The sequence below is a fragment of the Chlamydotis macqueenii genome, chromosome 1 (genome assembly GCF_036417535.1).
Source record: "Chlamydotis macqueenii isolate bChlMac1 chromosome 1, bChlMac1.mat, whole genome shotgun sequence".
Taxonomy (NCBI): Eukaryota; Metazoa; Chordata; class Aves; order Otidiformes; family Otididae; genus Chlamydotis; species Chlamydotis macqueenii.
This window is the reverse complement of record NC_141556.1, coordinates 92,572,278-92,595,624: the sequence shown is the minus strand read 5'-3', so window position 1 is coordinate 92,595,624 and position 23,347 is coordinate 92,572,278. Positions and strand designations below refer to the sequence as shown.

Sequence of the window (23,347 nt, the reverse complement as noted above, 5' to 3'; positions counted from 1 at the left end):
AACTTTATGTTTGTAGCTGATTGATATTCAGCTTTGGTCCCTTCCATTCCAAAATTACATACAGAAACAGAGAAAAGTAATACTTGCATGGAGGGAGCACCTGGACAAAAGTGGCTGTTTCATAGATGATAGAGTGAAAATAAATAGCCAATTATATCAGTTTACATGAGTAATATATTTAGGAACTACAATCCATTTAAAGTCTATTTTCCAAGCACTGGGTCATAGCCCTCAGGAGGCTACCTCAAAAGAAAGCTCTAGGAATGTGTGACAAAGAGATTTCTATGGTCTACAGGAAAAATCGAGCTCTTCTGATCCTACCATCAGATCGAGTACCCAGTCAGTCCTTTAAAATACTGAAATAAGAGGAGTAAACAGAGGTTTACAAATGTGTTTCTTTACTCTTACTGTAAAGCCAGTTTATACTTTAGCTAGTAAGGCAAAAAGTTTGTTGTTAGTATGGAGAGGACAGTTTATTTGAATTATTCCCAAAGGATCTTTTGGGAAGGTGAGAAGTCGTCATCTCAACATGAGACACACTGAGATATATAAGCTAGTTTACATATAAAAAAGTGAACTTGCAGGTATATTTAAAAGAATATCGATAAAACATCTAGACATATGAATGAAAAAATGTTCAGTTGTGGTAGTTAAAATAAATACAAATAGAATTAGTAAGCATTTTATCCTTTTTGTACATTATTGCACAATTATAGAAGATACATTTGAACTTGTTTAATTTTGTGAAATATTTGATTTGTTTTGTTTGTTTCTGTTTCTGTTTGTTTCTGATACAAGTAGCTTACCAGATTTGAATAACATGATTATTTTACAATATCTTAATGCCAGTATTCTTAAGAAAGAGAGGAATACTGTATCTTCAGAGAATCATATGGAAAAGTAATAATAACGATGATCTGAAATACAGAATGAACATATTTAGTGGAAATATTGAATATGAAACTAACAAGTAAATTAATCGTGCTAGTGAAGTCTCTTTCTTAGTGGATGACCCTCTGAATTTGACATTCATTTCCATTTTCAAAACTGGGGGATTAAAGGTTTTCCCTACCAGTAGCTTCTGCCATTTGAGCTATTCTGTGATGATCAGTACTCAGGACTCTGTGTTAGTAATTTGTGAATTAGAAAAAAGTGGCTGTTGATTGAGGAGTGTTTCACTTTAGGTCAGACATAACACTTCTTCCATCTCCCAAATCTGTGCAACATAGTGTCAAGTGCATCAAATAATGCCTAGAAGTGATTGACAAAACTAGGATCTCCAAACATGCTAGTTTTTGTCTGGGGTAGAGTTAACTTTCTTCATAGTAGCTAGTATGGGGCTGTGTCTTGGATTTGTACTGGAAACAATTTTGATAACACACGGATGTTTTCTTTATTGCTGAGCAGTGCTTACACAGAGTCAAGGCCTTTTCTGCTTCTCACACCACCCCACCAGTGAGGCGGTTGGGGGTGAACAGGAAATTGGGAGGGGGCACAGCCGGGACAGCTGACCCCAACTGACCAAAGGGATATTCCATACCATATGACATCGTGCTTAGCATGTAGAGATGGGGGGGAAGAAGAAGGAAGTGGGGATGGTTGGAGTGATGGCATTTGTCTTCCCAGTCCTCCTTTTCATTCCAAGCAAACCTGTCATTATCTCAAACCCTTCAAGCCCCAAATTGGGTGCCAAAAAGGACTGTCGTGACTGAACCCCAGCCAGCAACCAAGCCCCAGAAAGCCATTCATTTACTACACGCCAGTGGGATGAGAGAGGTAATCGGAAGAGTAAAACTGAGAAAACTCATGGGCTGAGATAAAGACAGTTCAATAGGTAAAGCAAAAGCTGTGTGCACGAGCAAATCAAAATAAGGAATTCATTCACTACTTCTCGTCGGCAGGCAGGTGTCCAGGCATTCTCCAGAAAAACAAGGCTCCATCATGCGTAAAGCAGAAAAGGCTTTGACTCTGCGTAAGCACTGCTCAGCAGTGCTTAGTACCAACTCTGTAGTACCAACACTGTTTCCAGCACAAATCCCAAGCATAGCCCCATACTAGCTGCTATGAAGAAAATTAACTCTATTCCAGCCAAAACCAGCACACCAAGGCAAGAACAGCAAAGGGAAGACTGATCACAACAGCTTTTTCAGGAAAAACTATGGCATGGGGTCAGTCACATTTTCCCAAGAAATAGCAGGAAACCTGTTTACTTTCCCAAGGAAGAAGGCAGAACAGGGAAAGAAAGAACTGTACAGACTCATCCGCAAGCCCAAGTGTTTGAACAGGCCTAGTGAGCTATGTTGCCTCAAAATCTGAAGAAATCCTCTGAGAAATTTCTTTCCATAAGCAGTCTTTTATAGAGTCTCTCTCTCTCTTTCCAGTGTTGTTGAATCCCTCATGTAGCTGGCGACAGTCCTTGTGGAAGATTCTGCCCCACTGTCAGATCAGACACGGAGTTGTAAATTATGTTTTCCTTCTGCACGTAAGTAGTATAAGGTTCCACTTCCATTGTGTCATCCTAGCAAAACAAAACCAAAAACTGTAAATGCAAGGAATAGCTTAGTTTGGCAAGACTCTGCAAGCCTTTGATCTGAAGAGTGTAACTGGGAGATGGTGATCCCATATTTATTCCTCTTGGACTCCAGAAAAAAAAAAACCTCTTTTGCTTTTTCTACCAAAGAATGTGTATTCCTGTTTCTGTCAAAGACTTGGAGGGTAAAGCTGAGGTATTGGTTCACCTGCCTCCTTTTCCTCCCCTTCTATTCCTCTTATTTTGACCTGAAGAAAATTGTATTAGGGTCTAATTCTCTAGAAAGAGCAAATAACATGCTAGAGTCTTGACCATGATTGATTCCTGCATCAGTTTACAATTTCTGTCTACAGAGACGCTAATGAAAGTTGTGTAATGTGACAGCCAGAACACTGGTATTTAACCCATTATTCTACATTAATGCAACTGCCTCTGTCAGCAACAACTGGGGAGGCAGGGCAGCAGAACAGGAGGAAGAATCGTAACTAGCTGTGACTAAGTCTTTTCAGAAATCAAAACTGAAGCACCTTTTTAAGTTGATGACAGAATTTGAGCCCAGTGTTTACTGTAGGTGCACAGACACTCACAGTATAGATGTTACACATTTTGCCTGCATAATAATGCTATTGTTTATATTTGGTAGCAAAGAACAGAGACACAGAGCTGATGAGTCAATTGCTCAGCTACAATGGAAGCTTGTAACAGCACAGGGAATTCAAGAATACCTCCCAGCTTGCAGCTCAGCACTCCTTCCATTGTTTTATAAAATGTTTTGTCTTGAGTATGGTTGGTTCTTTGATTGTGGATTGACCATCCAATTAGACTGACCTTCAAAACTTGCACATTATCATGCTGGACATCAAGAGGGATGTTCTTTTTTTTCCTTGTGTCTCTTAATTTTGTTGTTAAATCCTCTTGTTTACTAATAGCTTTCTTAATATTCCCCAAATCATTATATTGCCTCCTTTCCTGAGTTCTTTTTGTTTGACTCAGTTTTAGTCAGTGTGCCTGATATGAGCAGGGAGATGTGGTGGGACTCACTCCTTGCTAAGATAAAGGATGGCAGTTGCTAAGCCTTTGCTGTTGGAACATGCCTCTAATGTTTTCTCCAAGTTAAAATTATGGTGATGATAGGCTTTGTTTTGTCCTGAGACACAGCTAAGAGTAGTATAAGACACAGTAGCACCTGCTGAAAGCAGAGAGTAAAAACCTAATGGTTTCCCTTTACTGACCATGTTTTCAGGGCTACCAGAAGATCCCTGATTTGGTGATGGTCTAATTTGCATCATTCTCCTTACCTGTGAAGAATGCATAGGAGCAGTCTCAGGAGGCTTGGTTTTGTGGCACGGACTGTGAAAAAGAAAACAGCTGTTAAAGCAAACTCCTTCCTCAGTCCTAGGTTTGGCTGGATCACAGCCTAGTTTCTTTGATCACAAGCTTAGGAAACATTTATTTTTCTTGTTATCAAGAGTAAGGCCAACAAGCCTTCTCATGTCTCTCTCTACTTGACTTTTGATCCTGAAATTGTGGCACCTTGACTTTCTTTAGAGGTCTTTTCTCATGTTTGTGGGAGCTTAAGAACAAGGTGAAAGCAGATTAAAATCAAAGTCCCCTGGAAGGATGTACAATTTGTGATTAGTGAAGTCATATTGAACTAATTCTTCACCTCTGAGGGAGAAGATTTGAGAGAAAAACAGTTTTGGAATAGAGGAAGGAGGGAACATAGCTGAAGTTTTCAGTACAGGTGATCATTCAGTCTTTCACTGCACAAATGACTTCTGTAGTTTTTCCTTGGAACTGCTTCTTTTCTCCACAGCCAGTCCTAAATGGGCTAGACTCCAGCCTCACCCAGGGAGCTTTTTCATAAATACAGTTACAATCTGCTGTCCCCTCTGGTGATATGGCAGGATAGCACTGGTCAGTCCTCTGGCACTTGATAGGACTAATTAGGCAGCAAAACCAACCTCCTGATCTAAACAAGAGAGACGCTGACAGACTATCACAGTATCTGAAGAAGATATTTACTCTTCCAGTTTCCTATTAGAATTAAGAGCTCCTCTTTAGAGTAGCAGGCTATGCAATGAGCCTCCTCTGCCAACTTCTGCCCATCTATATTTTACTCAGGTGCATAATTCAGTGAAGATGTGTGCAATGTATAGATGTGTGCACTGTATACTGCAGTGTCTGCAGTATAAAAATATTTGATGTTATTAATTCAGTTATTCACAGCAGCACCAACTGACAGAATCATATAATTTCAAGACACAAACAGTACTTAAAGATTTCTTCTAGTACTAGACAATCTTTCCTTAGCACCCTATCATACATACCTGTCACTGTGGAGCTTAAAATAGTAAATGACAGCCATGACGGTGATAATGCTCAGGAAACAAGGAATGATGGAAACATGCAGGATAAAGCTGTTGTTCTCTAAACACAAAGAGTTAGTCTTAGTTACATCTCCTTACTGCTCAGTTTCTTTATTGTTTCAGTATAAGATTAAAGCTGCTTTAGCACATACACACATTTGCAGCATGCTTCTAAAATAAATGTGATCCCCTTCAGCAGAAGGGAAAGTCAGTAATAAAATTTGTCTGAGAAACACAAATGGAGTCTGTGTCAGAGACAAAAGCAGATCCCACAAATCCCACTCATGATGGACACTGGTGATATTTTTTCACTAAGCCATACATGAGCTCCTCTCAAGGACTCAGTGTATTTCAATACTGCAACTCATGTGTAGTTCTCAAAAACAACAACAAAAAAGCAAAAACCAGAAAGCAAATGTCATAGTGTCAGACATTCACAACTTGAAGTGATTTATTTGTTCATGCTAGCCACACAAGAGCTGTTTTTCTTTCTCTCTCTTATTATGATCTGGGCAAGAGACTTTACATTTGCATCTAAAAAAAATTTGGTGATGTTCTGCTTCCAAGTGATTGTTTTAACACTAAGATCATGACTGCTTTGTCTGTGTTTCCAACAACATTTCCAGTACCAAAAGAATACTACTACATTTATGTATATCCCTCTTAGGGAAGAAACCATTAGGAAATAGTGTCTGGAACACAAACAAGCTGCTGATGTTTCTGAGCAAAGGTAGGTGGGAATGGTACTCTTTTCTATACAGGACTTCACTGAAGGTTTCTATAGCTTGTACAGATTTTCCTTCCTAGAAGCAACAAGAGCGTGCACAGGAGGCTAACCAGGATTTTGAATGCCAAATGCACAAAGGGAAGCTTACCTGAGGGACGGCAGGCTATGGACTTGCTCTGGTTCCCAGCTGGGTGGGACACAATGCAGGTTGTATTGGTCGTATCGGTGTTGTGTGCTATGAACTTGCTGAGAACGGTCACTGTCCCCTTGTCATGGCCTTCTTCCTTGGGGGTGGAGTTGCTCTCTGGGACCCATGAGATCCGAGCAGCCGGCTTCCCTGCCGCTGCCTCGCACACAGGGTTCCCGTGATCATCGCAGTACAGAGTCAGCCTGGGGGGAACTGCAAAGCATCAGGAAGGGGAGATACAGATTTGCCACAGTTTGGGATAGGATATTCTTGTTCTCTCCCCAAAATGAACACAGTGAAAAGAGGAGAATAAGGTTGGAGGTGCCGTCCCATTACAGTGACATGAGCCAAAGCACAAAAGACAGAGACTGTGCCCCTTTTTTCCTTTTGGACAACTCTCCCTGATTGAGGTGAGTTGCCACAGCCACGTACCATTGGAGGAGGTATCCCTGGACACTGCGGTAGGGAATTATCCCAAACACAGGGCTGAATTAGACTTTTGTTCTAAGCAGCCATTGTAACTGTGGTTTAAAATGTATCTGAATGCCAGCATAAGAGGAAATTAGTTCGTTCCTACTGTCTGGATAAGAGCATCCTGTATCCAAATCTCAGCACTTGGGAGTGTTACTCTCACATGCGTTAGTTCTCTTAAATTATTGTATTAATGATTGATTCTACAAGACAACCAGATGCATATTCAGAATTCTCTTTTAGTATATTGGAAATTGCTTCACAGCTGTTATTTTTAAACAGACAGTGGAAAAGGGGGCAGCAAAAGGGAGAAGAGTTTTGGGAAATAAGGAGAAGGGAGACACGGAGCTACTATCAGTGAAAAGCAGGACAGTTTATCCCAGCAAGAAAGCTCCTCTTCTTACTGCATGCTTCCCCCAGTACATGGGGAGAGGAGCTTTGTATGTCCACGCTCAGACAGGGTCCTTTGGAGAACTGTAAAATGAGGAAGGATCCCTTACCCAGCACAGTCAGGTGGTACGTCTTGTGGAAATTCCCTTCTGTTGCTACTACTTCACAGGTGTAGTTTCCCTCATGGGCTCTTCCCACTTGCTGTATCTCAAGGGCAGGATCCCAGTCTGGTCTGAATCTCCAGTTTGTGCTGCCACTGCAGTTTGTGCTGTCTGTCTTGTTCTGATCAGCCCTGTATCCCAAGGTGCAGGGGCCTCCAGCTGTGGGGCTTATTTTCCACGTTACCATGGTTGTATTTGATTTGGGAGGGCAGGTGAGCACACAGCTGGTACCTGCCATCACTGACACTCTGTTGTTTCCTGAAGGAGAGAAAGAAGTAGAATGATATGTGAGAAGATGCCCAGGGATGTCGCTCATAGCCTTGGAGTTCTGGCCTGTGCTTCACAGAGAACTGACTGCACTGTTACATGCTGGCATGAGGCTGTCTGTGCTCATCTGCAAATCGCCTGTCATGTTGTATTGCAGCTGTGGATTATGGAGCCAGTGGCCGATCACAGCCTATGCTCTCAATGCTATCGACTTATTTCTGCTCGGGGGCTCATCTTAGTGGATAAGACAGATACTGCAGGAAGACTCTACTCCTGTCCATTGTCTTAAGCAGTTCAGCATCTGAATAGCGTGCTTCTGTTGGCAAATCCTCCTTTGGGCTGCTCACAGGGCTGTCACCATATACAGGCTGAAATGATAGAAATTTGACTATTGCATTTGGCCATATGATAATGACTTTTCTCTGGAACTGTTGCTACCAACGAAGCAAACAAATTTTACTTCTGCATTCATACAAAATACAACACTGTGGGCAAAGGTCTTGTCTACAGCTCTCAGACATGACCACAGCACAAATAACAGTGGTGGAGCTTTGTGTAGGAGGAAAGGTTTTTGCCTTATGTGTCAGGTCTCTTCATTTTTTGAATCTTTGTGAACATATACATTCACAGTGTGAATGTACACAATGTTTACATATGCATTTGCACTGTGACCATACTTTTTTTTTACTGCAGCAGTCCCCATAGGACAAGAATGTAAGTTCTACCCACCTTTGTGCTAGGCATGCAGCTACAAAGGTATAAAACATGCTCATATCCCTGTGCCTCTTGCCTGTGAGGCTAAGATTGCAGAGGAACTTTCTTCAGTTGATATATCAACTGTGTTGACTCTCTACTAGTGAGTATGTCTTGTTCTTGAATTCTATTTTGCATTTGCTTGGAAACATGTTCTATTTTATTATTTTTTTCTTTCTATAACACTGACCCTTGGGTTTTAAAAGATGACTCTTGCTTGTATTCAGGCACAACACCTCCTGTCTTTATCTTTTGATGATCCGTGAATTATGTACTTGAAGCTAGATGTCTGTATAGAAAAACTTGGACGTAGTTCTCTTGTCTTTTTGGCAGAGAGTTATCACATTGGCCATTGAAGGGCAGAGAGTCAAACCACTATTACTGCTCCTCTGTGTGCTGTGTTTGTTCAAGACAAGTTACACTCTCGGGATTGCGTGTTTGGTTTTTTGTTTGTTTGTTTTGGGTTTTTTTTGCTTATGGGTCCCTGAATTTCTTCTTAGCCAAAAATCTGATTTGCCTGGGTTTTCTTTTTCCACAGGCCTTCAGGACTGCTTCTTTTTTGCACCTATTTAACATGAGTCGTGCTTGTTTGCTTTATATTGACCAGATTTGGGACCCTCATCTGCCGATGTCTTCGGATGACACATCCAAGGGGTTGAGTTTCTAACCACAAGATTCATTTCAGTATTTCCTTAACTATTGAAGCCTCTCCACATGACACCACGTTTGGGACAGTTGGTTCTTTTGCTTTGTTTCAACTAGTCACATTGGGGCCTTTTCCTTAATAGAGTATTCTGTGACAGGTTTTGGTTGCAGCAAAGGTACATGTGGGCCCAGAGATGAAAGAAAAGTTACCTGTAACTGTTGTTCAAGATGAGTTGCTAATATATGTGCATTAGTTTTGTCTGCGCTTACATAGGCAGCCCACCCAGCTTTGTGTGACACTTTGAGACTGAGAGAAGACAAGAGTCTGAGGCACAAGTTGTAAACCAGCCTGAATAGTAGGTGAGGAAATGGACTTTTGTGTCCTTTGCGTCCTGCTGAAATTAAAGCAAACAACCCCCAAAAGTCTACAGTGTATGCATACACATAAATAACCATCTGAAGAAGACCTGTTACAGAAAAATAATTGTTCTTTTTCAACATCTTCTAAGTTCAACAATTAATGAGTTAATAGGAATAATACCCATAACTGTAGTCCAAGATGGTCTCCATTTAGCACCTCACCCATTTCCTCTTTTAGTAGGTGACCATTAAACTTGGGACTGTAAACTCTGAATGCTCTGTGTCTCTGGTGGAACGCCAAGTTGCTCTTTTCTTGGGCTGAGTAATGGTTTTAACGGCATTCTGAAAGCTGAGTTTGAGGATAAAATCAGAGTACTACTTTCAAACCATGCATTAATCCGGAAGGAGAACAAAAGTTAACCAGCCTGATTTGTACTGACAAATTAATTTTTCACAAATGATTTGAAAAGTGTTAAACCCCTCCCCAAACCTTACAAGCAGATATACTAAAGCAGCAATTGAAAGTTCATCTGGAATATGCAAAGAATTAGAAGACCCATTTTGCGTGATAAATCACACTGTGTCCAAGTCTTCCTCAGAGGCACTAGACCTGACTTTGTTGTGTTTTTGTATCCGTATGCACTGCTGGAATTCTGTTATCTCTGCTGGCTGATGCATTGTGAAACTCGGTTCCTGAACACTCACAACACTATAAGAAGTGGTCTTAATGAGCATCAACTTCAAATTATTAGCCAAATCATTAGTATTAGCCTCTTAGAGAAAACTACAGTTGGTTTTACCTTAATAATATTGTCTGAAATCTCACTATCTTCTGGAATCTAGGTGAATGAACCATTCCAGCTCAACAACTTTTCCTTCTGTTTAACTGTGTTCTTGGGAAATTATTTCTGACTTGCAAACGAATGCAGTTCACTGTGTTTTAACTACTTACAGATTCCTTTAAAGGTTTTTGCCTTTTCATTTTGACAGTTAAGTATGTTTTGGGTGAAGACATTTCCAAACGTCAACCTAGCTCCTGCAGACTGATGGGAGGTGTAGCTGCAATATCAATACTGCCCCACACTACACTACAGGGCTGTAATGTATTGGTTACTCCAGTTGTATAGCATGGAATTCAGAGTGTAATTCTGAGATGTTGGGCTTTTTTTTCTGGTAGAAGAGGAAAATTCAGTGGGTATAGTATTTCACTGAAGCTGTCCACTTCCCTTTTTTTTTTTTTTTTAATAAAGGAAATAATACTTAGCTTCTTGCTGCTCAATACTGTCAGGATTCATTAAGGTTTCCAAGCATGGCTGAAGAAGAAAAGTGCTATCTATTCACACCATTTTCTGATAGACAAATTACCCACCAACCCCACAAATGCCCATTCAATTGCCAACAGCATTCTGTGATACATTATTACAGTGGAAGTGTTTTTAAATGACAAGAATTTTTTGCTTAATGGCATTTCAAGAAAATGTGAGGCATGTGTTTTAAAACCAGATTATTTTACCAGGAGAGGAACAAAAAGAAGCCTTTTGTCTCATGATGGTTTCTGGATGAGAGTTCTATGAAAATCTCTGAAAATTGGAGAACAAAGTGTTTCCTCTCCCAGTGTAACACTGCCAAGAGCCTCAGACCTCTGAGTCATGCCATCAGTATGGCTGACCTCATCTGAAAATGACTAAGCAAACCTAAGCATGCAAGCAGCCTGCGTGTTGTGCATATTTAACTGTGTACACTTTCATTTACATATTAAAGCAGTATCATTTTACTTGTATTTCAACTCTGCATCTCCTAAGCAGCCTATTGCAATGTACAAGTTCCCAACATAACGGCTTGTGTTCTTCAGGACTGTAAAGAAAGACGGAGTGCAAGTGGTGCTTTCTGCTACGCCTTTCTGTCATGTTGTCCCCTGGATGAATCAGGCACCATGCACTTCAAATGATAAACCACATCAGTCAGCTTAATATCTGCTGAAACAAGTTTAAGTACAATTTTAGGTTTACGACAAATTTGTAGAAGGATTCTGCATTCCCCTGTATCTTTTATTCATTTAGAAGGCTTTTAGCAAGGAAAGAGCTTTTCTTCGGATGGCAGATTAATTAGAATTAGTAAAAAATCTTCTTGTTTATCCTATCCTTACATATATATTCCAACTTCTGTGATGAGGTCTTATAAATATAATAAAGTTAAAGTGCTTTCACTTTATTGCCCTCTGTCATTCCTAGAGTGCAGGTAAGCAGCATTAGTGTAAATATTAATTGTATATTTTCTTCCTTACTTTGCTGCTTTTCTCATGCATGCTGCTAGAAACATGATGTTTAGACTTCTTTTACAGAAGAAGAATGCGTATGCCAAAAATCCTGAAAGGTTTGGTTAATTTGTGTTTCTGAAATGACTTTGAAGACCTCCTCTTAAGGTGGAACAGGGAATAGGTTTTTATCTGTGTAGAAGAGAAATGTTATTAGGAGGAGATTTTATCCTCTATTGTAGAGTCATAGAATAGTTTGGGTTGGAAGGGACCTTCAAAGGACATCTAGTCCAACCCCCCTGCAAAGAGCAGGGACATCTCCAACCAGATCAGGCTGCTCAGAGTCCCATCCAACCTGGCCTCAAGTGTTTCCAGGGATGGGGCATCCACCACCTCTCTGCGCAACCTGTTCCATTGTTTCACCACCCTCATTGTAAAAAATTTTTTCCTTATGTCCAATCTGAATCTACCTCCCTCTATTTTAAAACCATTGCCTCCCGTCCTATCACAACAGACCCTGCTAAAAAGTTTCTCCCCATCTTTCTTATAAGTTCTGGAAGACCGCTGTGAGGTCTCCCAGGAGCTTTCGCTTTTCCAGGCTGAACAGCCCCAACTCTCCCAGCGCGACCTCATAGAAGAGATGCTCCAGCCCTCTGATTGTCTTTGTGGCCCTCCTCTAGACTCACTCTGACAAGTCCATGTCCTTCTTATGTTGGGGGCTCCAGAGCTGGAAGTAGTACTCCAGGTGGGATCTCACAAGAGTGGAGTAGAGGGAGGACAATCACCTCCCTTGACCTGCTGGCCATGCTCCTCTTGATGCAGCACAGGATGAGGTTGGCTTTCTGGGCTGCAAGGGCGTATTGCCAGCTCATGCCGAGCTTCTTGTCCACCAGCACTGCCAAGTCCTTCTCCTCAGGGCTGCTGTCAGTCCATTCTCCACCCAGCCTGTATTTGTGCCTGGGATTGCCAGGACTGATATGCAGGACCTTTCACTTGGCCTTGTTGAACTTCATGAGGTTCTCACAAGCCCACCTCTCCAGCCTGTCAAGGTCCCTCTGGATGGCATCCCTCCCTCCCAGCGAGTCGACGGCACCACACAGCTTGGTGTCACTGGCGAACTTGCTGAGGGTGCACTCCATCCCACTGTCCGTGTCACCGACAAAGATGTTGAACAGGGCCAGTCCCAATACGGACCCTGAGTAACGCCACTCGTCACTGGTCTTCATTTGGACACTGAGCCATTGACCACAACTCTTTGAGTGTGGCCATCCAGCCAATTCCTTATCCACCGAGTGGTCTATCTGTCAAAGCCATGTCTCTCCAGTTTAGAGACAAGGATGTCATGCAGGACTGTGTCAAATGCTTTGCACAAGTCTTGGTAGATGATATCAGTTGCTCGTCCCTTATCCACTGATGCTGTCACCCCATCATAGAAGGCCACCAAATTGGTCAGGCACGATCTGCCCTTGGTGAAGCCATGTTGGCTGTCACCAACCACCTCCTTGCTTTCCATGTTCCTTAGCATGGATTCCAGAAGAATCGGCTCCATGACCTTGCCAGGCACAGAGCCGAGGCTGACTGGCCTGTAGTTCCCCAGGTCTTCCCTGTTTCCGTTTTTTAAAATGGGGGTTATGTTACCCCTTTTCCAGTCATCAGGAACCTCACCGGACTGTCACGACTTCTCAAATACAATGGCCAGTGGCTTGGCAATTTCATCTGCCATTTCCCTCAGGACTGGCATCTCATTGGGTCCGATGGACTTGTGCATCTTCAGGTTCCTTAGACGGTCCTGAACCTGCTCTTCTGCTACAGTAGGCAGTTCTTCATTCTCCCAGTCCCTGCTGCTTTTGCTTTTTGCAACTTGGGCGATGTGGCTAGACCCCTAGCTGGCAAAGGCTGAGGCAAAAAAGTCGTTGAGACCTCAGCCTTCTCCATGTCCTGGGTAACTAGGTCTCCCGATTCCTTCCAGAGAGGGCCCACATTTTCCTTGGTCTTCCTTTTATCCCTGATGTACATATAGAAGTTTTTCTTGTGGTCCTTGGCATCCCTGGTCAGATTTAATTCTGTCATGCTTAATTATGACCCTGTTAGCCTATCAGCGTTCTCCCAGGAACTGTCTAAAACTCTTGACTGTCTGTCTTTGTGTTGAAAGCAAAGAAAGAAAAAAAGTGATAAGGGAACAAGGCATAACTGCAGAGCCTGCACTTATTTTGATCATCTTACAGCTCAATGTGGCATGGAAGCATGTTGTGATGGCAGAGTGCTGTGGATATCTCCTAGGCTGAGTAGTCCCAAAAACCAGCGTAGCCAGGCTGATAGTTCTGCTGGGCATTTGCTCATTAGCCCTGCTTGTCAGCCACATGGATGTTTATAGTGCTTCCATCTCTGTGGATGATCACTCATGTTATCACGTGGTGCAGAAATCTTCCAGCACGCTTGCTATTCTCCCAAGAAAGCATATGCAAAAAGAGACCTCTGTTTCATTTTACCACAGAACATAGTACCAAGTTCAGATAATTTAAGGTTTTGATCTGTGTGAGCTAAATCAGACTGGGCCTGGGTAATATTTGATGAGAAGCTTCCGAGCCATGAAAAATAGTGTCAGCCATTTTCATAACAGTTTCTGATGAAAAGAGGACTTGCCTTTCTTTCTATTTCAAGCTCAAATATAGTCTAATGAAATGTCAAGACTTGCTGGTTTTTACCACAGAGTTAGCTTCATTTAAAAGCAGCCCAAAACATATATTCTCAGTAGTCAATCTGTAAATAGATATGGGATCCACCAGCACAAAGGCAGTTCTTTAAACAGAGATTATCCTCATCCCTATCCTGTTCTTCCTGCTCAGCCATAGCATTTCCTTCCATTTGGAGATGTTGATGAGACTTCATGTTGGACTGAAATTGGACATGCCCTGCTTTCTCTTTCTAGTGAGCATACCAAAAGCCATCTGTCCCTAAAAGTATGTTTTATTAGAACATAAACCAATATGCTAGAAGTGATAGCTCTTTAGGGAACACAGAATTGCTAGCGATACTCTTGGAAAAAAAAAAAGGCCAGAAAATAAATCTGCCCTGCTGTCTGTGCCCCTGCAGAACAGTTTCTTTCCCACAGCCCTCTCTTCTACTCTGGCAGCTTTCCGTGACTTGTCAGGCTGCACGGATTCCACATGATCTCTTCTGAGCATCTTCTTCCATCCCTTCCGTGACTTCTTGTGGGTCTGCTCCAACGAAGCCCTTTGCCAGGGTCTCCCCATCTACTTTCTTTGCCCTCCTTATGCTGCCTGCCCCAGCATGCAGTCTTGGGTATGCACTCAGGAGCTCCGAGGGAAGACACAATCTCCCCTTCCCTCTGGGAATTTCATGAAACCTCAAGGGTCTGTGTCTGCTCTGCAGGAGAACTAAATAAACAAAAGCATTCCTCTGCGTTAAAGAGGAAAGGTTCAGTGCTGCAAGTGTTTTAATTCAGACCTGTCACTGCACCACTGTTTTCTGGAATGGTGCTTTCATACTGTAAAATGGCTAAAAGTCACTTGCTAAAATTTCCTGTTAGAGCTGATTGGTTTTTGACCAATGCAGTAGCGTGTATATGCCATACACGTCAGCATTTATTTATCCAAAGAAAGGCTTGGAGACAAGCTAGTGCAGCGCACTACTACTTCTCTCAAGGTGAAATCTCACGTTATAGCTGAGCTGAACTGACAGCTTGCTGTAGCTGAAAAAGGGAATAACCGCTGCAGCAAAGGCCTCACTCTCTGTGGGCCTACCGAGAACAAGAAATTTGAAGAGGTGTGAGCTATCAAGCTCATCTCAGTGCAGTGATAACCGTAGGACGATAATTAAATGTCACTGCTGTTAACTATTTCATTACAGACAAGTGAGATTAAACGAAGGATTGTATATCTAAATATTTATTGTAAATAACTTCTCATTTTCAGTCTTATTCTTCACAAATGAGTGGAAAATGGCAATCATTTTTTTTCTTTTTGCCAGAAGGAGCAGAGCTTAGGAGCCCAGGAGTATGTGCTGTCTGTCACACTGATGTAGAAAACAGGTGAGTCAGGCTATGAGAGGTCTGTACAGCTCTGGGCTGAACCATCCTGTCTTGGTAGTGGATGCAAATTCCACTACCATCATAAGCAGATTTCACCTTGGAGATTCATCTGACAGGTAGGTTGGGTGGGAGGTCTTTAGACAGAGGTCCTCCAGTTTGACTCCAGCCTCTGAAGTTCACCTAATTATAATACAAATGATATTATGCTATCCCTCATTGTCTCTCCTTGAATGCTGAAGATTTTAAGCCATGTCTGAGGAGGTTCTCAAGCTCTATTCTAGTGCATTGAGTGCACATTCCAATGTATTGACAGATTCCACTTTTATGTTTGAAAATGGACATATCCTCTCTCAGGAAAAAAAACAAACTCATTTGAGGAGTTCGCATTTGTATTTCAAAAATGTGCTGGTTACTGTTCTCATGCTGAGATTACTGTAATTGAAAAAGATTGGGGGAAAGATTTTGCTCTGTTTTTTTTAACATGGTTTATGCAGTGTGTCTGACAGCTCTTGTGGATAACTAGTTGCACCAGTTCCCTCGCAGTGTCACTTATTTAGTCGTTTTTCCTGTTTCTCAGAGTCTTTCTCACGGTGAAAGGAGAAAGAAAGATTTTAAAAACTGGAAAATCTGATTCTGAAGCCACTAAAATTTTCAGGGCAATCACTGCAAAATCAGAAGCAGCTACACAGCTTGAAAGTTCTTTTGATTGCTTTCAAACAGGAAAGATTTCCAGCCTCTGTTATTTTTTATAGCAGGTTTTAACCCAGAGTAAAACTTTTTCTTGCCCAAAAAATGACTCAAGTTCCATGATAGCCTCTTCAGAAATTTAGCTGTTAAAAAGTTTTTCACACTGTCAAGAGACTACTTTACTTTCTCAGACATAATTCTAATGTGTCTTTATTTCTTACAGTAACAATCTACCACAGTGTTTTGGTGCATCTCCCCTCTCCCACACACACTGCAGACTGTGACGTGTTAAACTTAGAGGTACAATGAACTGAAACAATGATCATACCACAAGCAAATGACTAACTGCATCTTGGAATGAATATATTCCATGAGTCATAGCAAGTCATAATAAAAAAGACAGCACCGGACGCTTGGAAGAGGACAGATAAAACAGGCTGAGCTCTGCATCTGTTTTGCCCTTCTACTGCCACAGAGTGTCTGTGACACTTGGCAAGGCTTGTCTGGAATGAAGTGAAAGATAAACAAATAGAAGTGCTTTGTACTAGGGTAGGGATTGCTAAAGTACTGACGGAGCTCTGTATATGGTAGCTTTGTGACTCAGAAAATGTACCCACAAGAGCACAGGACAGAGTGTAGGCTGAAAAGCAGCCCTGCGTGTCAGGTGAGTAGTAAGTAGTTAGACTACTCTAATTGTTGTGATAGAAACGCATGAACTAGCTGGCCTGAGCTCCTCTGACTGTTTCTTGAAGCTGCGATCACAGCTTTTTCACTGTGGCCACATCTTTAAACGGACACAATAAGCAACTTATACTTTTATTGTTAGATTCCCACTCATACTCTTTTATCCATACTCATCATTATTCCTTGAAAATATCTTCTGTTCCCATTTCATTCTATTAAGGCTTTTTTTCTATCTTCAGAAATTCCTTTCTTCCTCATACTTGAATTCTTCTTTTGTTCTCCATTTAACACATTTATTTTCTGACACCATTACTGTGTCACTTGCAGTATAAATGTCTTTCTGCTGTCTCATACAAGTTGAAATAGCAACCTTAAAACACAGCCAGAAAAGTACACTTTTTCATTGTAAACTCTGGTTTTCCAGCATGAAGTGCCTGTAGCATGGCTGGATTTTTTTTAGATTGCAAACTTTACTATGACTTTATATGTTGCAGAGAGGTAAGCACACTAACAGAACTTAATAAGAAACCCAGGGTTTCAGGTGGAATTCAAGGTGGAATATACCTTTGCAATTGCCAGTGCCTCGTTTTTAATTTTCCTGTGATCTTTTCATTTGCTTTAGCTGTCTCCAGTATCCTTTCAAGCACTCATTCAAGACAGCTGGTTTTGAAGGCAAAGGAAAGATGTTAAAGCTCACCTACTTAGAGAGGCGGTTTGATAGAGTCTCCTCTTGAAAATCAGAAATTGAGCTGAAGAATAAAGAGGTAACTGTAGGGAAACATGATGGATAAATAACTAAATTAAGGAGTGAAAGCAAAAGGCAGTGTTAAAAGGAAGTGTCAGGTTGAAGGTAGCTTACTAATAATGATTTTTATGGTAATTCTGTTAAGCGGTTTTACTAATGGCATTGTCATTTGTATCAGGAGTGTGTGAGGAAATTTGTTGAAAGCAGCAGAAATATAGCATTATTAGTATAAAGAATGGAAATGTAAAATAAAAAGAACTAGATGACCTTGATGAGTAGAATGGTAGATATGCGCTGAAATTCAGCAGCTCAGAATGTAGTAATAATAAAAATAGGTATACAACAAATTTAGGCTGGAAATTAAAATAATCTTGCCTCAATCAGGATTAAAACCAGCCTTTCAATAAGGTGGGGGCTTTCTTTGGTGCTCTCATTGTTTCTGAAAAGTGTTTCATGATACAACGCCTGGAAAAAAAAAAAAAGGCAATTTTATGCAGTGATGTAGGGGTGCTTTTTGAGGTTTTGTTTTTACCCTCACATAAATGGGCTATGTCTCTCTCAGAAACATGACTTTGTAGAAAAAAGGATGGGCACACTTATTTAATTAAGGAATTATTTGGTGTTTAAATGATGTGTTAGAGTCATCCAGCTTGCAGAACAAACAGCATTGGCCAAATCCTCACCTGATAATAAATCAGCACGGAACTTAACAAGCTGTCACATTTTACATCAGTCTGGCTGTAAACTTTAAACTTGATGTAGCAACTTCTATGTGCAAAGTAAGCAGATCTTTGTCCTTGCAGAATGGATGAGGGGAAAAGACATTTCTACTGAATGCAAAAGCACCTTAGGTAGTATTTCTTTCAGGCTAGCACTGTGCCACTATGTGTGACAAACTGCAAAGGCCTCCCACTTCTCAGTACAGAAGCAGATACAGAATGTTTTATATTCTGTTCTGCATGCTGAACTTGGGTTTTTACTCTCTTCCTCATGAGAAGAATAAAGTATGTTGTACTGTTTATTATGCTTAAGTGACATTTTCCTGCTATTCTAAACAAAAATAGATCATTGACTGCAAATTGTAGGTTGTATTCCCTCTTTTTCATACTCTGCGGAGAGCAGATAAGGGACTGCTCTGAAAACATAGAATCACAGAATGGTTTGGATTGGAGGGGACCTTTAAAGGTCATCTAGTCCCTGCAAGAAGCAGGGACAACTCCAACCAGATCAGGTTGCTCAGAGCCCCATCCAGCCTGGCTTTGAATATTTCCAGGTATGGGGCATCAACCATCTCTCTTGGCAACCTGTTCCAGTGTTCCACGACTCTCATTGTAAAAAATTTTTTCCTAATATCTAATCTGAATCTACCTCCCTCTATTTTAAAACCATTACCCCTCATCCTACCACAACAGACCCTGCTAAAAAGTTTCTCCCCATCTTATAAGCTCCATTTAGGTACTGGAAGGTGTCCCCGGAGGCTTCTCTTCTGCAGACTGAACAGCCCCAGCTCTTTCAGCTTGTCCTCATACAAGAGGTGCTCCAGCCCTTTGATCATCTTCATAGCCCTCTTCTGGACTCGCTCAAACATGCTTATGACCTCACTTTTACACAGTTAAAATCTCAGTCATACTTGTTTCGTGCTTAGTACTTTTCTTCCTAGCATTTTCTTACTCAATACAAAAATAAGGCAGCATAAGAAGATTCCCTACAGTTTTCTCTTATGAATGATTGTACCTGTAGATACAAAATATATCAACTGTGAGTTTTAAATAGCATTTACTTTTCTAATAGTGCATTCTCAATTAAAGAAAATCTGCTTTGTAGTCATGGAGTATGTGATCAACTTGCAAGACTGAACTTCCCTATTTTCATAGTTTTGAAACCAGTCACATTCAGATTTTGCGTTTGGACCACAGCAAAGTAAAAAATTAATGTCACAAGGACATGCTTTGAAGATTGTACTAGGGAGATTTAGATGCCTTCTGAGAAATTTTTTGCTTAATTCAATGGTACAGAATACTGTTTTAATCATTTGGGTAAGAAAAGGAGGCTGTTTGGATTCAGGTTTTTTAGGGTAAAAGAAGTCAGAATGATTCCAGCACATAGACCCAAAGAAGCAGCAAAGAAATAGTGAAATGGAGGCAAATGTAACTTTACCAGAATAGTTTTTTAGGCTATGATTTTATGATTTTTTTGTATCTGGAAGAAGATTTCATGGTAAGCTAGATTAGGAGGCAACAGAGACAGAAGCACAGAAACACACCAGAACAGAGAAAGTAAGAAGGCAATAAAACACTAGTACACTAGAGAAAGAGAATTTACAAGTTATGTTAAGGAAAGAAACTAAATGAAAGCAGTAGCATTCAAGAAAGTTACGTACGCAGGTAAATTTGAACTCTAGACAGGTTGTTCTGTAAACCTACTTCACTTTTATTAACCTCATACACTCTAATTCCAGCACTGATGCCATGCCACTGAGTTCAGTTTTTTGCTATTGATAAAACTGAACAACCATAGAGAATCACATCTCAATACTGACAATGGATTTCTTGCAGCTTCCTCTCAAGCACTTGGTCATATCTATTGTCACAGGATACAACTGCAGATGCAGGACTTACACAGTCCAACACTGCAAATGTTAATCCAGTAAAAAGAGATTTGTTGGATAAACCTCTCATGGAAGGTTTTGCCCTCCCTTATTCCCTTTCCTTTGGAGTATGTACACAACCACCTGAGGTGTCCTGCCTGCTCAGTTAAACTAGAGAAGTCTTCAAAGCGTTAGCGAAAAAAACCTGAGTCTTTTCCACTGCTGCTGCCATGAGGGTTGTTGCAGAAGCACAGATCATGCACCAGCAGCTTCAGTAGCATATTATCCAACTGTGAAGTGACACCAGCCTTGCCTCTGATCGGCCCCTTCTGCTGTTGTAAAAACTAACCAAACCACACAAAACAAAATGCTAAGGAAATGTTAAGGAAAATGCTAGTGCAGATAAAGCCTAGTTAGACACAACAGTTTTTGCATGACCTTATTTCATTCAGAGTAGCTTGCTCTAGTCTTCAGAAGAGGGGACATAGTTCTTTGTGAGCTTCATATAACACTAGCATTCTCTGGATACACACATTGGACCAAGTTGACATGTTTAGCCTGTGATCTCTAAAGAAAAAAACCTTGTCACTACATCTTGCTCAGAAAAGCCATCCTAATATTGAAGGAAGTAAGTCTAAGAGCAGTGTTAGCTAAAAACTTTACATCAAATGTGGGCTGCCTTTTATTTGGGGGAGGGAGAGGAGAAGGTTCAAGCATGAAATTAGATTTTATCTGGACATCTTTTTGTATGTTGTTTGAAGGGGAATATAATTGATTCACCAAGATACCAAGGAGTTAAAATCCTGTTAACTTTTGGGTGAAAAAAAAAAAACTTTTTGGCATTGGATTTTTTTTTTAATATTTCCAGAAAAGTCAGTTTTTAAAAGGAATTCTTGCCAGTAGGATTCCCCTTTGTCTCCTCCGTTTTCTTCAACATTTTGTTAACGCGTCCATACTCCACTTCTTTTTGAGCAACTCTATTCAAAACTGTAGACAGTCTCTGATGCTACCATAATCTGTCTGTATGATGCTGAGCAGGTTCCTCAGTATTCTTCTGAGATAGTTCTTTGCCTACAGAACAGGGACAGTTTTTTTCACCTCCAGTGTGCGTGTAGTGAGGTTACCAACGCAAAGTTTAATAATGTTTGTGAAGTATTTCAATGTTTTCCAATGGATAGCACTGAGGTAACCATTTTGGATCCTTGATTTGGTCAGCCAAACACGTTATATAGACGGCTGTTTCCTCAGTGCCAACAATGACTGCATCCATTTTGCTTTAAAATATCTCCAAGGAGCCGTTTTTTTTCTGGCCAAGTGGAATGGAATAACTCATGTCCATGCAGTTTAGTTCTGCCTGTCCATACTAGGAATGCACATTACATATTTTTCAGAGATGTCCCTAGTTTAATTTGGTTGTCACAGACCTATCTGCCTTCTCCCTCTATACACAGACAGTTTAGGTTTCTGGAACTGCTGCTCAAATCCCTAGTTCTGTGACCGAGTTCTCAGACTGCTGCGTGGCGTTTGGAAGAGTACAAGCTCTAGAAATGCAAATGAACAGTATGTGGGAGACATGAACTTCTGCAGCTAAACTATATTCAAACTGAGTCAACTACACTAAAAGACGGGGTTAGAAAGGGTTAGAAGCGCCACTGTCTTTGGCATAAAAACCTTTCCTGCTCTTCCTACTGACCATGACCATTAGCCTCAGAACGAGATTACAGAAGCTGCTCTCTACTGTCAGTGCATCAGTGATCTTCCACCACTCTGCAGGAAGATGCAAGAGATCCCTGCCCTATTTCAGAGTATCTGCAGCCTCTCTTCAGCAGAAACCACATGGCCAAAGGCTTCAAGTTCACAAACACTTTCCCAAGCATGTTTTTAATATGTCAAATGAATCAGTTTCTCAGATTATGTGGATTCAGAGTTCTGAGTAAAAAGGCTAGCTGTGACAAATGATACATTCCCAGCCAAGGGTCACTAAATAATTGCCTACATGGAAGTCACAGGGACAATGCCTGGCAGCCTTGTGACCACTAAGAAAAAACAGCAGCAGTGGATATTGGGGAAGCATGTTTTAGTTGTGCTCCATCATTTTTAGCAATTAAAGAAAGTCACAGCATGATTAATAGCTTTTATGGCAAGAAAACATCTGTGCACATTTCCCTTTCTTCCGTCCCGATGGCTGATTGGTCCCAGTTCGACTCACCTACTGTTCTTGTGACCTTGGTGATGGTGAGCAGCACAAAAACACACACAATCTTCCCAGTAATCTTCATGTCCGCTCCTGCTTTCATGGCTCAGGCAGCTCCGTCACTCCATCCATCCCACTGCCAAGCTAGCTGTGGCCCTGGGGAGTATTTCTTGCCTGTCAGTGCATCCTCAGCAGCCAATGTCTGTGTTTTCTCTCCCCCTTTCCCACTCCTCTCCTCTAGCTGTACGTGCTCCTGATCGACTGGCTCCTCAAAGCTGGAGAGGTTCCTCTTTCTGACTTTTCAGAGCACTAGGCTTCCTGTGCTGAGAGCCTAGGCGAACGCTGAGGAAACAGATTGAACAACTCTGCCTTCCGTTCATTGGCTCTCCTCAGGAGGCTGATGAGTGAAGATAAACCCTGCAGCATAGCTCAGAGGGGGTAAAAGCGAAGGAGATTATTCAAGGCTGAGTTTAATATGAAAAAAGAAATCTTGGTCTTGGGAAGCTAGTAGTACTGCTACTTCTTTATTACTGCCCCCAAGAAAATTCCTCCTCCTGTCTCCCTCAAAAAAATTAAGCAATCTCAAGTCTTCTCTGTAAGTGACATTTTAACTATTTCTCTCTCCAGTAGCTACTTAGCTACCGGCAGCGTAGTTCTCATGTTGAACAACAAGGCTTTCCAGACCCTAGGGGGAAAAACGGGGTTTTGAGGGGAAAGAAAAGCCTATTTTACATACTTTTCAACAGAAATAATACAGAAATTGAAGCTGGCCCACATCTTTCACTGAAAAGCTGTTTTTTTTCAGAATGCTGTTGTGTGGGTTTTTCTAAAATAATACTGTGCCTGTTTCCCCACGTCCTCACTGATCTAGTAATTTCAAATTCAGGGTTTCTTTTCCTTTCTTAAGCCCCAGCACTTCACCGGCACAGTTCTGTGGGCCAGCAGTAGACAAAAGGCCTCAGCTGTTGGAAGCTACAAGTCAGAATAATTACCACTAAGGACAGAGGCATAGGAGATAAAGACAGAAAACAGATCAAAGCCGACAGGAAATTGAACTGCTCAGGAGCTAGGACCGCACACTACGTTTGAACATCAGCAAGCTGTGCTGATGACTGTAGTGTGATGCTCTGGTAACTTTGTTTGATCAGACTGGTGTTCAAAAATTGTCTGCACTGATGTTCACTGGAATAAAGGAGTGTGAATTAAGGTCCTATGTAAAAAAGTAAAAAAAAAGACTGATAATGATCATATAAAGAATATCAGGCAAGACAGAAATTCAGCCGGA

The 23,347-nt window shown here is 41.2% G+C and overlaps 1 protein-coding gene across 1 annotated transcript; it reads right to left on the bottom strand.

Moving 5' to 3' along the window:
• Positions 1-447: 447 nt before the first annotated feature.
• On the bottom strand, positions 448-22,318 carry LOC104480481 (cell surface glycoprotein CD200 receptor 1-A-like). The gene is made up of 6 exons (XM_086771642.1): positions 22,078-22,318; positions 6,785-7,093; positions 5,775-6,026; positions 4,861-4,960; positions 3,829-3,880; positions 448-2,518 (listed from the first exon to the last, which is right to left on the bottom strand). The coding sequence occupies exons 1-6, from the start codon at positions 22,163-22,165 to the stop codon at positions 2,396-2,398; spliced, it is 924 nt and encodes a 307-aa protein (XP_086627768.1). The 5' UTR covers positions 22,166-22,318; the 3' UTR covers positions 448-2,395.
• Between the last annotated feature and the right edge of the window lie 1,029 nt (positions 22,319-23,347).

What these genes read in the sequence shown, in the direction of transcription:
- LOC104480481 (XM_086771642.1), bottom strand. Translation starts at nt 22,165, where the DNA reads ATGAAAGCAGGAGCGGACATGAAGATTACTGGGAAGATTGTGTGTGTT. An exon ending in CATAGCCTGCCGTCCCTCAG is followed by an intron (nt 4,961 to 5,774) that starts GTAAGCTTCCCT and finishes CTTTGTGTTTAG; the next exon opens with AGAACAACAGCTTTATCCTG. An exon ending in TTTAAGCTCCACAGTGACAG is followed by an intron (nt 3,881 to 4,860) that starts GTATGTATGATA and finishes TCTTTTTCACAG; the next exon opens with TCCGTGCCACAAAACCAAGC.